The sequence below is a fragment of the Glandiceps talaboti genome, chromosome 3 (assembly GCF_964340395.1).
Source record: "Glandiceps talaboti chromosome 3, keGlaTala1.1, whole genome shotgun sequence".
Lineage (NCBI taxonomy): Eukaryota > Metazoa > Hemichordata > Enteropneusta > Spengelidae > Glandiceps > Glandiceps talaboti.
The window spans coordinates 29,624,233-29,641,465 of record NC_135551.1 but is presented as its reverse complement, the minus strand read 5'-3'; the positions used below and the strand labels follow the sequence as shown (position 1 = coordinate 29,641,465).

Here is a 17,233-nt window from a genome sequence, read left to right as displayed (position 1 = left end):
TGTGTATTTTACGTTCTGATTATTGTTATCTTTCAGGGTATGAAGACGACACGTTTTAAATTTAGTCAGTATTCTCAATTGTTCACCATTCTTGTTTTAATAATATTAATTAGTGTAATGACTACTACAAATCACACCTTGGCACGAATTGATCATATACTATATAACCATAAGTTTGCCCTGAAAACATGATGACCTGGTTAACTATGATACAGTGTCATAGATAATTAATTAACTTTGTCCAATATAGTGGAATCAGTCTACCTCAACATATCGGTAATTGAGGCGATATTCACAGCCTTTAATCATAGACCCGCCATCCGTATATGCTTTAATTGACCATTTTGTTATACAATTAATGCACTCATTAAGTTGCAAACTAACCTGTTCGTTATCAATTAACATTGGTCGCAAATAGGTACTGTAGTACATCACTGAGAATGTCTGTCGTTTCAAAATTTCTTTTCTTTTTTTCTTTCTCTTTCTACCGACCGACCGACCGACCTGTCTGTCTGTCTGTCTGTCTGTCTGTCTCTGTCTGTCTGTCTGTCTGTCTGTCTGTCTGTCTGTCTGTCTGTCTGTCTGTCTGTCTGTCTGTCTGTCTGGCTGGCTGGCTGGCTGGCTGGCTGGCTGGCTGGCAGGCAAACCGATCGGCCATCCATCTATCCATCTATCCATCCATCCATCCATCCATCCAGCCAGCCAGCCATCCATCCATCCATCCATCCATGTCTAGACATCTAACAATCAGAAATTATTTTTAAAATCTAATAGCTAAAATGTCAATTAAATAATCGATCATTCGATAATTGATAAATAATACCGAGTACACAGAAATCGTTGTATACATCGATGGAACGATCATTATTCGGCAGGATATAACGATAACGTACAAATAATCAATAAGAAAATAACAAAGTAATCATTAATTGTATCAAATTATACATAGTAGATTTCAACTTAATTCATTAGTTAGTCAAGACTTGCTCAAGTAGCTTGGTTTGTTTTATTCTTCATTTGAATTAAATTTTGAAAAAAGTGCAACCGTGTTCTTGTCGTCGTGTGGCTCTATCAGCCAACATTCACGCAATAGAGACTGCATGCATGGTTTAGGACTAAATGACACGATGTTTTTTACTGTCTAGGTATGTCTTCGCGATGACACTCGAGTTCTAGCTTTGAGATTTTACTATAATTCAAAAGTGTGTCAATGCGATGACCGCCCTACATGTAGTACAAGTGTGTATATACTAAAGTATATATATTCATAATTTACAATGTCATAAATAACTAAATATCTGGATTGCGTTCTGCAAACACAAGTCCTGATTTTAGAATACTACTATAACTAGCATAGGATGTATACTTGTTATCAGAGACACTGATATTGAGAACATAGAATCCAAAGTTAACTTTTCTGGGCTTACCCGTTCATCAGACTGTTTCGTAATCACTCCCTAGGGTTGCGTGAATGTTGGCTGATAGAGCCACACGACAATCATATCTTTCAGACAAAGACCGAAGGCATGCATTTAATTTTAACATTTATACAAGTTGTGTTATGTAAGTATATATATATATATATAATCAAAGTTATATTTCGTAAACCGTCCGAGTTAAAAAAACTGTATAAACCAAACATGTGTGACTGTGTCCCAGAACTTTAAAGGGACAAATCCATGTGTTGTTTATCGGAGGGTGGTATTTTTTCTAAATGTTTATTTTTACAATTTGTAGACTGTGTGCGCAGGGGTGGGTGGAGGGGTTGCAGATCATCATGTTTACCTCCTAAACCTGAAACTGTCTTTAAGGTGGGTTGTTTTGTTCTATGGAAAATGTTTTTAAGTATTATACCCGCCAGGATTCCTCAGATAGAACTAATGTTATACACGTAAACACCAATTACCTCATATCATACCCCGTGGCTACCGATAGTCAAGTGTTTAATAATGTACTTATGGGTACATTTCCGAATACAGACCATTGTCTTCTGGCAAAGTAACACTCTGGTCACAGACTAAACAATACATAGCCTTGTCTTCTAGTAAACCTGATAAAAGACCTCTAAACAAGAGTCAATAGGAAATACGCATTACAGAACACTTCATATTACTGATAAGTTTGAACAGAGGACATTTGCGTCCGTGCGTAAACGTAAAAGGGTGACAGCAATTACAATAACACCAGTGTGTGGTCTTGGATAACGACGTACGGTAGTTGACAGTGGATGTGTGTGAAATTAAGAATAAAGACCACCAACTGAGCAAGTAGGTTTTGTTGTACGATATTGAGTTCATCTCGACTGAGAAAACATCGACACCTAATTGCTACTTGATTTACCGTAATTGTTTGCCAAGGTGATGTTTTTGTGTTCGACAACATGTCGTCTTCATCATTGCATGTATAGGAACATTGGTTGTCACATGTCAAACTACAAACTGAAACTGACAATGATACATTGTTGAACCAGCTGATTAGGTGGCCAAGAATGTAAAACTATAGCATTATTTTCATGGTCACATTATATACAGTAAGGCATTCACAACAACAACAACAACAACAACAACAACAACAACAACAACAACAACGACGACGACGACGACAACAACAACAACAACGACAACAACAATAACAACAGCAGCAGCGCACCTATCGATTGCACCATAATTTTGTGCGAAAATTTCTATGAACAACATATTTTTCTTGGTTTTTATTATGTGTACCTAAAATGTGCACGTGGTGAGTAGTCTCCTGACTGTTGTTGTTGTTGTTGCTGTTGTTGTTGTTTTTGTCGTCGTCGTCGTCGTCGTTGTTGTTGTTGTTGTTGTTGTTGTTGTTGTTGTTGTTGTAGTATGATTTTGAATGGTATCACTAGGAAGACTTGTGTATTTCTAAAAACCAGAATCCTGTAATAATCTTATATCGACTTCAATGTTTTATTTCAATGACGTTGTCCTAACTATTGGTCTCCAACTCTAATTTAACATTGCATGATGGGATATTTGGTTCACGAATTCTACTTTCTCTGAGTACTAGTGAGATCAGAGATCATATAACTTTTGTCTATCGTCCAATACGTTCAATGCGTTTTAGCAATATATACAGTGATGGTATCTTTTTTATCTCTAATCTTAGTTTCGTTAAAATCGAGCAATTTTGTGCCAATATAAAGCAGTGTGAAAATAGAATCACATTATTGTAAATGAGTAACAATAAAGGAATTGTTATTTATAATAATAGGTATAAAATCAGTGCATAACGACATTAAACAGCTTGTTGATACGAGGGCTAGAGCATTCTGGCAAGCCAAAGTACAATTTTCCCGCTGACACAACGAAAATCGATCGATAAAACCTCTTGATGGTGCGTCTTGGACGGTGCCGTAAAAGAGGTTGGGGTTTACGACGATGGGGCTAGGGAGGTACGACCAGCTAATGGTGTATCTCAACAGCGCCGTAAACAGGTGAGTTCTAGGAAGTGCACTGTAGTCAATTTCTTTTTCTTCCCAGGGAACAATGACTGAAATAAGGTTTATTGTCGTGTTTTGTTGTGCATCTGAAATAAAATAAACACATTCACATGTATTAAATGTGTTATGGACTTTTTATGGTTCAATTAATCAAACTATATATATAGCCTACTGATGTGTGAAACTAGTTAGATATTTCAGCATTTTTCCTTTAGTTTAGGGACAAAACTAGTTTAAGATTTAACTCGTTTTTGTTCTAGTATAGAGTCTAGAGACATACAGTAACGTTGGTACACTTATAAACTAGTACCCGCTAGGTGGCGCTATTAACTTGAAAACCGTGACTCCCATGTGGTTCGATAACGGTGTGACAGTATAAAAGGTACAGTAATTCAAAATTGCAGTTTTCTTTTTCTTACTCTTAATCTTGCACTTTACAACCCACTTCAGGAACTTGAAGAATGGCAATTAAGACTTTCGAACACATTTTCATAACTTTTTAAAATACTTGCGTTTATAATAGAAGAAAAAGAACGGTCCATCTCTCATGTAACCTTTTTGAATTTCACAATTTAGAAAGTTTGCGTTCCAATTTTTGACAAAAAATCGCGTTATATTTTTCTGATTTTTCAGATTGCCGCCAAGACGCCTGTTTTCTGACGATGTGTACTAAGTCATGACTACCAACCGAGAATTTGCATTGTTAACTGTTAGAAATGTTAAAATGGAAACAGGTCACTGAATGATCAAGAAAAACTTAATCTCGTCACTAGCCTTAATATGCGCAACAGCTCTGTCCCATAATCTATATATATCAGAACATATACATTTTGTATTCATATATATATATATATATATATATATATATATATATATATATATATATATATATATATATATATAACTACCGTTAGTCGTCCGATGATCGCAACAAGCGTGAAACTCTGAGTAACGACTCATTACATCCTTATCCCGGCTTTTGAATTAAGTCTATAATGCTCTACTACTAATATTTGCATCGAGCACTGTTCTCTCCAGCGAGACACTCATATCCAGAGAGAGAGAGAGAGAGAGAGAGAGAGAGAGAGAGAGAGAGAGAGAGAGAGAGAGAGAGAGAGAGAGAGAGAGAGAGAGAGAGAGAGAGAGAGAGAGAGAGAGAGAGAGAGAGAGAGAGAGAGAGAGAGAGAGAGAGGAATATACAATAATTTGATTTTACAAACTTTTTTTGTATAGTTTGCTCGATTAGATAGTAATAAAACATTTCGTTTTCTTGTATTCAATTATTGTATATAAGTTTGTGAAAGGAAGCCTAGCCCTCGCTGATACTAGACCAATTAGTTCCGGTGGAGTAAAGAAACTCGAACAAATGTTTAAGGCGGAGATATCAAACTATCAACATGGCGGCTGTGATGAAGTCTTGACACCTGGCTGCCGTAATCATACCGTTCTGATTAGATTACAAAGCCTTGTTTTGCTGAGATACCACTGTGGCATGGAGAAAACCGATGAAGGGAGTGAAGGAGAAAGCTCTGTCGAAGTCAAAGAAGAACCAGCCGACGAAATGCGAGTAAGTTCCTCAAACATCAGCAAAACAGCAGCCGAAACAACAGGCAACACGTTTGTATGAATATTATGCGGTCCCACCCTCACTGACACAAATGAAACTTTTACGCATAACACTTCTTCAAATGTGTGCAATGCCAATATTACTTTAATTTCTAGCACCCCATGGACTTGAAGTTACCATTGTTACGTCATTTATTGTTATGGTGTCTTTGTTTCTGAGAGAAGCATTAAATTCGTATGTAAATAGTGTCAGACGATGGGCGGGGCTTATTGTTGTCGTGTTTGCATACTAAGTACGCCTACACCCATCATTGTACTGTAACAGTCCATGAATTAACACACGTAGACGTGTCAGTAACACAAATCTTATACTGACTGGTACTATTGTATTTCTTTTTAATTGTGGACGAGACGATCCAATAACGCCTATCATGAGAAGGAGATGTATACTAGGACGGTACATGTTTCAGCTGTTGATAACAGAAGGGCACCCTTGTTTATGTTGAATAAAACCTGCCAGTGTCAATGTATAGTGACACTAGATAGCATGGATTTCTGGGCTGAATAATATTCTCAATGCTAACCATCATTATCATTCTGCCTTCACCACTGTGATTTACATTCTCACTCTAATTGAATCAACTGTACACTCTTCATATGTAAATCTCTGCTATCAATATATTTGTATTAACAAAGACATGTATGTTACTATGCAACTGTTTTTTGATACTGCATTGGTAACCCAAGGGATATGTAATATGAAGACAATTTTCTTTTATGTATTCAGTTCTGGTTGCTGAAACAAAATATAATTCTAATTTTAGGTTTACTCTTAAGAAGAAAAAAAATGGTGCTTGTCATCCTACACACTCATCCCATTGTTCCCTATCATCACATGGGTTTCTGTCCACAACCTAGATTGGCACCAGTCACATGGGTTTTATTTTTTAAGTCTCATAATGTTCAATGTTTTGAGTTTGTTATTCATTGTTAGTCTTTTACGGAAATGTTGTCCTCAACTTTTTTATTTTTTACCCCCCCCCCCCCCCCCCAGTCATTCACCCAACTGTTTTGCAATCTCTCACTCAGGTTATTATTTTACACAAAAGAACACAATTGTATTTTTAAATTAAAAAAAAAAATATTCAAATAAAGAATGGAATTAACCTGGAGACTTTAAGTCTACCCTCACCCTACTATCAACAATTATACCCTGCTTTTTAAGCCCTTGTTTTATTAGGATGGTATAAAATATATTCTCCTAGAGTTTTGTTGGTTTTTATCTGGCTTTGACAGCACTGTTCCTATTAAATTCCCTGTGAGTTTACATCTTTTCGATATCATTTGTAATGAATTAACTATTTACAGTGTTCTCCTGGAGGGGTTTTAGTCAGGCTCAGCATCATGTAACAAATCAATAATTTGTACCCAGCTTTTGTATTTTGGTTGTTGGTCTCATATCAGGGTGAACAAATCCACTGGTCCTGGGTCCGGGACTAGCGATTTTTTTTGGGCGGACCACACAAATTTTACCTTGTACCACTAATTCTTTCAGCGGGACCACTGGATTTTTTAAGGCACTGGTCCAGGGACCACCAGTTCACAAAATGTTTTGTTCACCCCTGCGTCTATCATATTTTCTTTTCACTGTCTGTTCTGTGCAAATGTTCCCACAAACAACTGTATTGCATATGCACCATGGATTCTGTACACCAGTGTGCACTTTATACTAGTGCTAATTGTACTGCAGTGAACCATGTAATACCAAAAAACATTGCATACCTGTATGCAAATGATATGCAAATGAATGAGATCATTCTATGTACACAAAATCATGTTATCATACAATATTTTACAGAAATTTGCTATTTTGGATAAACATATAATCAGAGAACCCCAAGCTGCATGAATGCCAGTGTGGGGTACTGAGGTGTATTTGCATTCATGCTTGCAATGTTTTCTGCTGCACTTCACTTGCTATTCTCATAGCATGTTGTCTAATTTATTATGCAGAAAAATATGAAATGTTGTCACAAATTTGTTTGATGAATAACTTAGTGTCAGTGTTCACAACTTTTATTTATGCACTGGAAATTGTTTTTGTAAAATTAAAGATACACCTGTATGTACATGTACATGCAAGTTTGATAGGAATTGGGCAATTTCTTAACCGTAAACATTAACTTTAATTTAGGGGACTGTATATTTTTCTAGCTAGAGCCAACCTTGTCTACATTACTGATGGAATTATAAGTCAAAATGAAACAAATGCCAATCTGTTGTTATGAAAATATAGCTATGGACATACACTTAAAAAGGATTGTACTTCTATCACAGCTACAGCTGTTTGATAGAAATTGATGTAAATTACACTGACAATACATTGAAGTCAAAGCAGTCACAATAATTGATTGATTGTGATAATCATAATAGTAACTGTATCATAGCCCAGATTTTGATAATAACTATTCTGATAAAACTAAATTAACCATTTAAATTGCCAATTAAATACTAAGTATTTTGTGGATTTGTGGGGGGGGGGGGGGTGTCATGAAAACATACCAAAAAATTCAGGGGCAGGGGGCTACTCATTTCATTCATTATTTTGCAGGGTGTGTCAACAGAAAAATACAGTACTATGAAGGAGAGTAAAAACCCCCCCCCCCATTTAGAATGGCCACGCCCTGAAACTAGCATTGCTCTGAAACTAGGAATAGGTATTCATACAATCCTAGACTGGAACTTTCTGTTTAATTTGAAAGGCCAAGGAAGAACTGTGTGGTCTATATTATCTAGTGCAATGAAATAGAAACCCTTACCTCAATGATAAAAGATATGTACAAATTAACTTATAGTATACCACTTATGTCAGAGTTGATCATATTACTATGATCATGAAATGTACCATCTATATATTAGATATGAAAGTATGAGAGTTTGATGCCATGACACACATCAATCAAAGAAAATATGACAAGTCAAAGAGCATATAGCTCATCATGATTATCAAGATCACATACATATGATATACAGTGCTTTCCTTTTGATGTAGACACCACAGCCTTGAGATCAGTAACACCTTTTATACTTGCTGGTTAGAGAATGGGAAGAAAGACTGTTAGAATTAGTGGCTGATTTGTTCAAATCTTGGCATAAAGTATTGTTTTGGAGGAGTATTTTTATACTTCAGGGGGAACACTATGACAGAACCCCATGACACACAAGTGCAAGTGTGGTGTACTGGGGGGGGGGGGTATTTGTTTGAGTGTTTGCAGTGTTCTTTGCACCCATACATTCATGAAAGTACAGCAGAAAACACGGCAAACACAAGTGCAAATACCCCTGACTACCCACACTGGCACTCATACTGCATGGGGTTCTGTTATTATTACATATGTTTAGTCGAAACAACAAATTTCTGTAAAAATGACACTATACAATGATGTGCTTTTGTGTCGAATGAATGATTGCACACTCATTTGCATGTCATTTGCATGCATGTAATTTGATTTTGATTTCACATAACAATGTAAGAATTTGTGGTTTGTTTTCTTGTGATGAACTCTTATATCATTCATTGACTAAATGTTGATCTGTTGCCTGGATTGACTAATAAATTTTAATCTGTTGCCTGGATTGACTAAATGTTAATCTGTTGCCTGGATTGACTAATAAATGTTGATCTCTTGCCTGGATTGACTAAATGTTAATCCGTTGCCTGGATTGACTAAATGTTAATCTGTTGCCTAGATGGACTAAATGTTAATCTGTTGCCTGGATTGACTAAATTTTAATGTTGCCTGGATTGACTAAATGTTGATACCAATTAGATTGAATTTCATCAGTTGTTTAAAAAGAGCTGTATCAATGTTTCCAGAATTCTCATTTGCAACAAGCTCAGATTTCTTGTCCCAACTTTTGTTACAACTTATATTAGTACACTCAATTAGGAGTTGCTCTTGTTGTTGTTAATATTCATGATTTCCAGGGCTTGTTAGTATCAGCTAATCCAAGATTCAAAATGTCATTATCAATTGATTCTCATGTCTATGCTTGTTAATACAAAGTGGTCATATGAATTGGATTGGGTATATATTTTGGAGTTTTAATTTATAAAACAATTTCACCATTCATAGCTTCCTACATGAAAAATCAATGTGAAACACTTGTGTGCATGTATGTACATGTATGTATGTATGTATGTATGTATGTATGTATGTATGTATGTATGTATGTATGTATGTATGTATGTATGTATGTATGTATGTATGTATGTATGTATGTATATATGTATGTATGTATGTATGTATGTATGTATGTATGTATGTATGTATGTATGTAGTAAGTATGTAAGTATGTATGTATGTATGTATGTATGTATGTATGTATGTATGTATGTATGTATGTATGTATGTATGTAGGTAGGTAGGTAGGTAGGTAGGTCTGTCTGTCTGTCTGTCTGTCTGTCTGTCTGTCTGTCTGTCTGTCTGTCTGTCTGTCTGTCTGTCTGTCTGTCTGTCTGTATGCATGCATGCATGCATGCATGTATGTATGTATGTATGTATGTATGTATGTATGTATGTCTGTATGCATGTATGCATGTATGTATGTATGAAAGTATGTATGTCTGTCTGTATGCATGTATGTATGTGTGTATGTATGTATGTATGTATGTATGTATGTATGTATGTCTGTCTGTATGTATGTATGTATGTATGTATGTATGTCTGTCTGTATGCATGTATGTATGTATGTATGTATGTATGTATGTATGTATGTATGTATGTATGTATGTATGTATGTATGTATGTATATATGTATGTATGTATGTATGTCTGTCTGTATGCATGTATGTATGTATGTATATATGTATGTATGTATGTATGTATGTATGTATGTGTGTGTGTGTGTGTGTGTGTGTATGTATGTATGTATGTATGTATGTATGTATGTATGTATGTATGTATGTATGTATGTATGTATGTATGTATGTATGTATCATTTAAGTGTTGTATTGCATGTATTGTACATACATTGTATGAGTGTTACCAAAATCTGCCAGAATTACTATGAAAGAACACTGATGTGATTAAAAGAAGTCCTAGTTATAAAACTTACAAACAGTAACTATTTTGTAAATTATACAATAACCAGTACACATTTCATAGCATAGAGACTCAGTTTATAGAATAAATTTTTTAAATTAAAATTCAATTTTCTCTTTATAAAATACCGGTATTCATTGATAATAAATTTTATTTATATTTGCACAAAAGTTAAATGATTGGTAATTAGTGTATGGATTATAATAATCATGTAAGATTGTTTTGCAAACTAGTTTGTCTACCTTTAGAGGCCCACAGAACATTTTAGAAGTGCATACATAATAGTGGGGAAATGTGATATCATGTACCTGGTTACTATACAATGTTTTGTATGAACTGTAAAATGATCAATAGCATTGGATTTCAGCATGTGCCCACTGAACTTAATTATTCAGGAAGTTAGAGTAGAAATTACCTTGAAATGGTAAATTGAGACGTCTCTCCTGATTTCTGGAGAGATAATCTCATCATGAAATAGTTTAGAACACTAGGTCAAGATAGAATTTAGTAAAGGAAGTTTTTATTGCCATGGGTGCTTTGTACTGTGTCGTAGGTGAAACAAACAGTAGATTGTTACATGTACACTACTGTAGTGTATTACTGCTTGGGAGGAGAGGAAGGCTCTAGTCACTGGTACTCGAATCAATGTGTAGAAAAAAAATGTATTGTATATAAATAAGATTTTTATTATTTTTTTTTTTTAAATCATACACATTGATTCAAGTGCCTGTGGCTCTAGTTGTCATCTATATTATATAATGTCATAGGGGGATAGACAGTGGACTGTTAGATACATGGACACTACTGTAGTGTATTACTGCTTGGGAGGAGAGGAAGGCTCTAGTTGTCATCTATATTATATAATGTCATAGTGGGATAGACAGTGGACTGTTAGATACATGGACACTACTGTAGTGTATTACTGCTTGGGAGGAGAGGAAGGCTCTAGTTGTCATCTATATTATATAATGTCATAGGGGGATAGATAGTGGACTGTTAGATACATGGACACTACTGTAGTGTATTACTGCTTGGGAGGAGAGGAAGGCTCTAGTTGTCATCTATATTATATAATGTCATAGGGGGATAGATAGTGGACTGTTAGATACATGGACACTACTGTAGTGTATTACTGCTTGGGAGGAGAGGAAGGCTCTAGTTGTCATCTATATTATATTATGTCATAGGGGGAATAGATAGTAGACTGTTAGATACTTGGACACTACTGTAGTGTATTACTACTTGGGAGGAGAGGAAGGCTCTAGTTGTCATCTATATTATATAATGTCATAGTGGGATAGACAGTGGACTGTTAGATACATGGACACTACTGTAGTGTATTACTGCTTGGGAGGAGAGGAAGGCTCTAGTTGGCATCTATATTGTATAATGTCATAGTGGGATAGACAGTGGACTGTTAGATACATGGACACTATTGTAGTGTATTGGGAGGAGAGGAAGGCTCTAGTTGTCATCTATATTATATAATGTCATAGGGGGATAGACAGTGGACTGTTAGATACTTGGACACTACTGTAGTGTATTACTGCTTGGGAGGAGAGGAAGGCTCTAGTTGTCATCTATATTATATAATGTCATAGTGGGATAGACAGTGGACTGTTAGATACTTGGACACTATTGCAGTGTATTGGGAGGAGAGGAAGGCTGTAGTTGTCATCTATATTATATAATGTCATAGTGGGATAGACAGTGGACTGTTAGATACTTGGACACTATTGTAGTGTATTGGGAGGAGAGGAAGGCTGTAGTTGTCATCTATATTATATAATGTCATAGTGGGATAGACAGTGGACTGTTAGATACTTGGACACTACTGTAGTGTATTACTGCTTGGGAGGAGAGGAAGGCTCTAGTTGTCATCTATATTATATAATGTCATAGGGGGATAGACAGTGGACTGTTAGATACTTGGACACTACTGTACTGTATTGTTGCTTGGGAGGAGAGGAAGGCTCTAGTCACAGGTACTCGAATCAATGTGTAGAAAAAAATGTATTGTATATAAATAAGATTTTTATTAATTTTTTTTAAAAATCATACACATTGATTCAAGTGCCTGTGGCTCTAGTTGTCATCTATATTGTATAATGTCATAGGGGGATAGACAGTGGACTCAGACTGTTAGATACTTGGACACAGATTATTAACCTATAGCCTTGAGAGGAGGGGGAAGGCTCTAGTTGTCATATATAATTATGTCATAGTGATTAGTGGGATAGACAGTACTACTAGTCAGTAGACTGTTGGATACATATACTTATATTGATATAAAACTACTGCTTTGCCAGGGGTTGCGCTCACTGTTATCTACAGTGTATTATGTCATTGGTGAACCAACAGTAAACTGTGAGACACATGTACATAGATTACTACAAAACTTCTAACTTGCCAAGGCTCCAGTTTCATCTGCATTGCAATGTGTCATTGCGGAAAAAAGTTTTAAAAAGTATAGATCTGGTTGTTTCCATCCACAGTGTTTATTACTTGTACTAATATGCCATTCCGAAATTTGCCATGGTGGTGCTCTACTTCCTGGCTGTGTGTAACTTGGGGGTATACATGGTATAGGGTACTTGGTTATTCATAGTGAATTGTGAATTTGCGCGGATAAATGAATAAATTATTATTATTATTATTATTATTATTATAGAGCACTGCTGCTTTCCTCAATGTCTGAACAATATGAAAAACATCCCTGATTTACACTTCTACAGAATACCAAGGAACAAAGCTCTTAAGAAACGGTACAATGAGGTGATAATACCCCAATTTGAGCAAGGGCGCTGTATTCTCAATTTCCTGTTTGCAGTCTGGAATGGCCTATTAGACAGATAGTACTTGTCTTAGTTTTTGTTGATGTTACTTGGTTGAATGTGGCTCTCATCAAACATGTGTCTGTCATTGAAACTGAACATGATTATAATTTCTGCTGTATGTATATTTGTACAGGATTTTGCTGAGAATACTATGAATGAATTACTTGGATGGTATGGATACGACAAAGTAGATGAAACTGATACTCAAGGCTTACAACTCAATCATTTTGCCAAAACAATGCAAGAAACACTTTCACAAGCTCTTGGTAAGTATATTTTGTAATCAGAAAATTGGTATCTAAAAAAAGGGGAAAAGAGAACACAAAAATGTTTGCTAATTTAGGATACCAGGCCGTTATTGAGATCACTAATATTATTTGCTTGTCCAAAAGGATGAAATATAATCTATTTACATCTACTTCATCAGGTTTGTTAAAAAAGTCAGACTCAAATAACCCACAGTATAAGTGTATATTTCTTTCTTGTAGTCTCAAATACCAGTATAAATTCACATCTCTTCATTCACAGACTCAAATACCACTTTAGAAATGTGTATCTCTTTTTTCACAGACTCACTTTACAAATTTACATTTCTTTATTCACAGACTCAAATACCACTTAGAAATGTACATTTCTTTATTCACAGACTCAAATACCACTTTAGAAATGTACATTTCTTTATTCACAGACTCAAATACCACTTTCCAAATGTGCATTTCTTTATTCACAGACTCAAATACCACTTTACAAATGTGCATTTCTTTATTCACAGACTCAAACACCATTTTACAAATTAATGTACATTTCTTTATTCACAGACTCAAATACCACTTTACAAATGTGCATTTCTTTATTCACAGACTCAAATACAACTTTAGAAATGTGCATTTCTTTATTCACAGACTCAAATACCACTTTACAAATGTACATTTCTTTATTCACAGACTCAAATACCACTTTACAAATGTACATTTCTTTATTCACAGACTCAAATACCACTTTACAAATGTACATTTCTTTATTCACAGACTCAAATACCACTTTACAAATGTGCATTTCTTTATTCAGAGACTCAAATACCACTTTACAAATGTACATTTCTTTATTCACAGACTCAAATACCACTTCTGGTGAAACCTCCTCAGAAAAGCATCCGTCAAAACACAAAGAAAAACAAAACAAAGAACACAAACCAATAAAACATGGTCAACATTCAAGAGATAAACCAACCCCGTCCCCACTCAGACCAATAGCTCCCAGCGTACCTACCGTAACTCAACAAATACCTATTGTAGGGGTGTATGCTGGGAATCCTACAACACCCACCTTGGTACAGGGTAACGCAGTAGCTGTACTTAGAAATTCAATTGAACATAGGATTCAACCACCAAAAGATCAATTTTCAGGTAAGTTCCACTGAATATTGAGTTGAAATTTCAACATTCTCAAGGTGAACAAACTCAGCTGGTAACTTATCACCTCAAGAAGTGTTGAAAACAATTTCATTTGGTGCATGTTTAATTCACAAAAATAATGTTGAAGGGCCATGTTCCCAGGTCATCACATTAATGTTATCTTTATAAGGAGAACATGGGCCATTCTTTTGTTCTAGACCAAGCATTTCTTATAGCTTTGCGAAACAACCAGTTTTCAGAGCTAGATTTTAATCCTGACATGAAGTGGCCCTGTAAGGTTTAATTTGGAACCTACATGTATCATACCGTAGAGCTTAGAATCCCTCTCTGATTTAACTTGATGAACATACTGATACAACTTGTTGTTCTGAAAAAAATTGATGTTTGTCCCAGGTTAGCCTGATGTTGACATCAAGTGGGCATAGTTATTAACCCTTCCAGTTGCTAACACATACTGGTGAGGTGTCAGTGCCAGTCTGGTGTTAGCACTGATCTAGCCTGGTGTTATACCACTGGACTGACAAGGTGTTCACATTGCAGCCAGTAACCCTAACACATGCTGATGAGGTGTTAGTACTAGCCTTGTGGTAGCACTGATTGCTACATGTAGACAGTTAAAATTTGCATAGCTGTTTATACTTGATACAATTATTTTAGTAGGGAACCTGGTAAATAACGTGGAGAACTCAGGTAGATTTTACTTACTATGTACATACTACCTGTAACAAAACCCTGACAGTGTGCAATGTCATTCAAACTAAACGTATTTCAGAATAAACAAATTTGACCTGATGCCATGACTTGATAGGTGAAGGAAAAAACAGAATTGAAATATTCAATATTCAATTACCAGCTGATATAATAGAAGTAAATGATTGACAGATAAGATGAAAAGTTAATTAGAAATTCCACTAGTTATTTTGATAACCTAATTCAATCTTTATTGTTTCCATAGTTACAGAGGAGCAGCTACCAGAGAAGCAGATTGTCTGTGCATGGTGTCAACAATTTGGAATGAAGCGTTACACACTGAATACTAGCTCTGAGTCAAAGGCATTCTGCAGTGAGAAGTGTTTTGCTGCCTGTAGACGGGCGTACTTCAAGAGAAATAAAGTGTGTGACTGGTGTAAGCATGTACGCCACACTAAGGAATATTTAGATTATGGGAACAAAGAACGGCGATTGCAATTCTGTAGTATCAAATGTTTAAACCAGTACAAAATGGACATTTTCTGTAAGGAGACTCAAGCAGCTTTGCCACAGAGTGGCCCAGTAGGTGTGGTTGCCGCCCCTACTGTGACAGTACCGTCATCTCCAATTGATGTACAAAAAGGAGTAGCAATTATGAATGGTAATACACAGATTATAACACCGGAGTCATGGTCAAAAAGTTCTGAACAGGATAAACACCATGTGATGGTGAATTCTAGTTCAATGGTAACACCTGTAGGAAAGATGCCATCACCAAGAATTAGTGTTACAGGGACACCAACAAAGTCACAATCTGAGCTTGCTCAAAGGACAGAGACAGTTATACAGTCAGGTCAGATTGTACCTCATCCCAGTACTCTGGAACATCCCAGTCAGTTGCCAGGTTCACATCCCAGTCAGTTGCCTGGTTCAAATCCACAGCGTGGTCCAGTACCAATTTTTCCAGAACAACAAGTTGTACGATCACCAATGATACCATCACAGACAGGAAACCCTCAACAACCTCAATTTATTGTTACTCCCCCTCCAGGGGTGACAGGACCACCTCATAGACCACCACAAGCTCATCATTCTGTACCGTTACCTCCACACTTCATACCTCCCCCACCCGGAACACCTCGATTCCCACATCACATGTTTCCACCCTTTCCGCACATGGATCCTGCAGCATTTAATCTTCCACCACCAACTGTACTTGTCCCTTATCCTGTTATGATTCCTTTTCCAGTCCCAATCCCAATTCCTATTCCTGTCAGGAACTTCCCAAATATGGATACTAATTCCAACAAAAATGGGGATGACATTGAGAATTCTAATAGTAATGATTGTAACACAGACAGTGTAATCCTTGTGGAAGAACGGTCCTCTGATGATGCACAAGACACAGATTTGGAATCTGAACCAAAAATTATAGAATTAGATGGTAGTGATTTAGAGAAAGGGGAAACAAAAGGTGATGATGAAGCAGATGAAACCATGACATCTCCTGAAAAACAAAACCTAGAATCACTAGAAACAGAAGAGGAAAGCAATGTCATAGTTATGGCGGACTCAGAGGAGAAAAGAAACAACGAGTCATCTCCAGAGAAAGAAATGGATGCTGCCACCAATGTTGATGATGAGAAATGTTTGCCAGTTTCTGATGACATTCCAGTAGAGTCCAAAGGACATAAGGAAAGTGAAGAAGAAAAACAAAAATCTGAAACTGCAGAGCAGGATATTGTGGTAGAAAAGACTCAGAGTGATGATAATGACCAAGAAGTACAAACTGTGATTGTTAAGGAACAGAAAACTGTGGCTTCGGTAGAAGTCAAATCATCAGAATTGAAAAGAACAGAAAAGGAAGAGGAATGTAAAAGAGTGAACAGTGAACATGCATATGCAGCATCACCAATAGAAGAACCAGTTAAAGACAGTCATCATTCCAAGGAAAATAATCAAACTCCAACTCCAACAAATAACACACACAAAGTTGTCAGTGATCACGCCTATGCTTTGCGCCGCAGTGGACGTATAGTGGGTGATCACAGTTCAAGTGGAGGGACGTTAAAAAGAGAGAGGGCAGCTAAACAAACTTCTGAACCTCCTGTCAAGAGAAGATCTTTGAGAAGTCATACTAAACTACGTTAA

General features: G+C 36.2%; 1 protein-coding gene across 1 annotated transcript; it reads left to right on the top strand.

Annotated features, from left to right (window-relative positions):
- The first annotated feature begins 4,961 nt into the window (after window positions 1–4,961).
- Window positions 4,962–17,233, top strand: LOC144433365 (uncharacterized). The gene is made up of 4 exons (XM_078121670.1): window positions 4,962–5,036; window positions 13,111–13,243; window positions 14,090–14,383; window positions 15,348–17,233. Exons 1-4 carry the CDS (start codon window positions 4,962–4,964, stop codon window positions 17,231–17,233), a joined length of 2,388 nt encoding a protein of 795 aa, XP_077977796.1.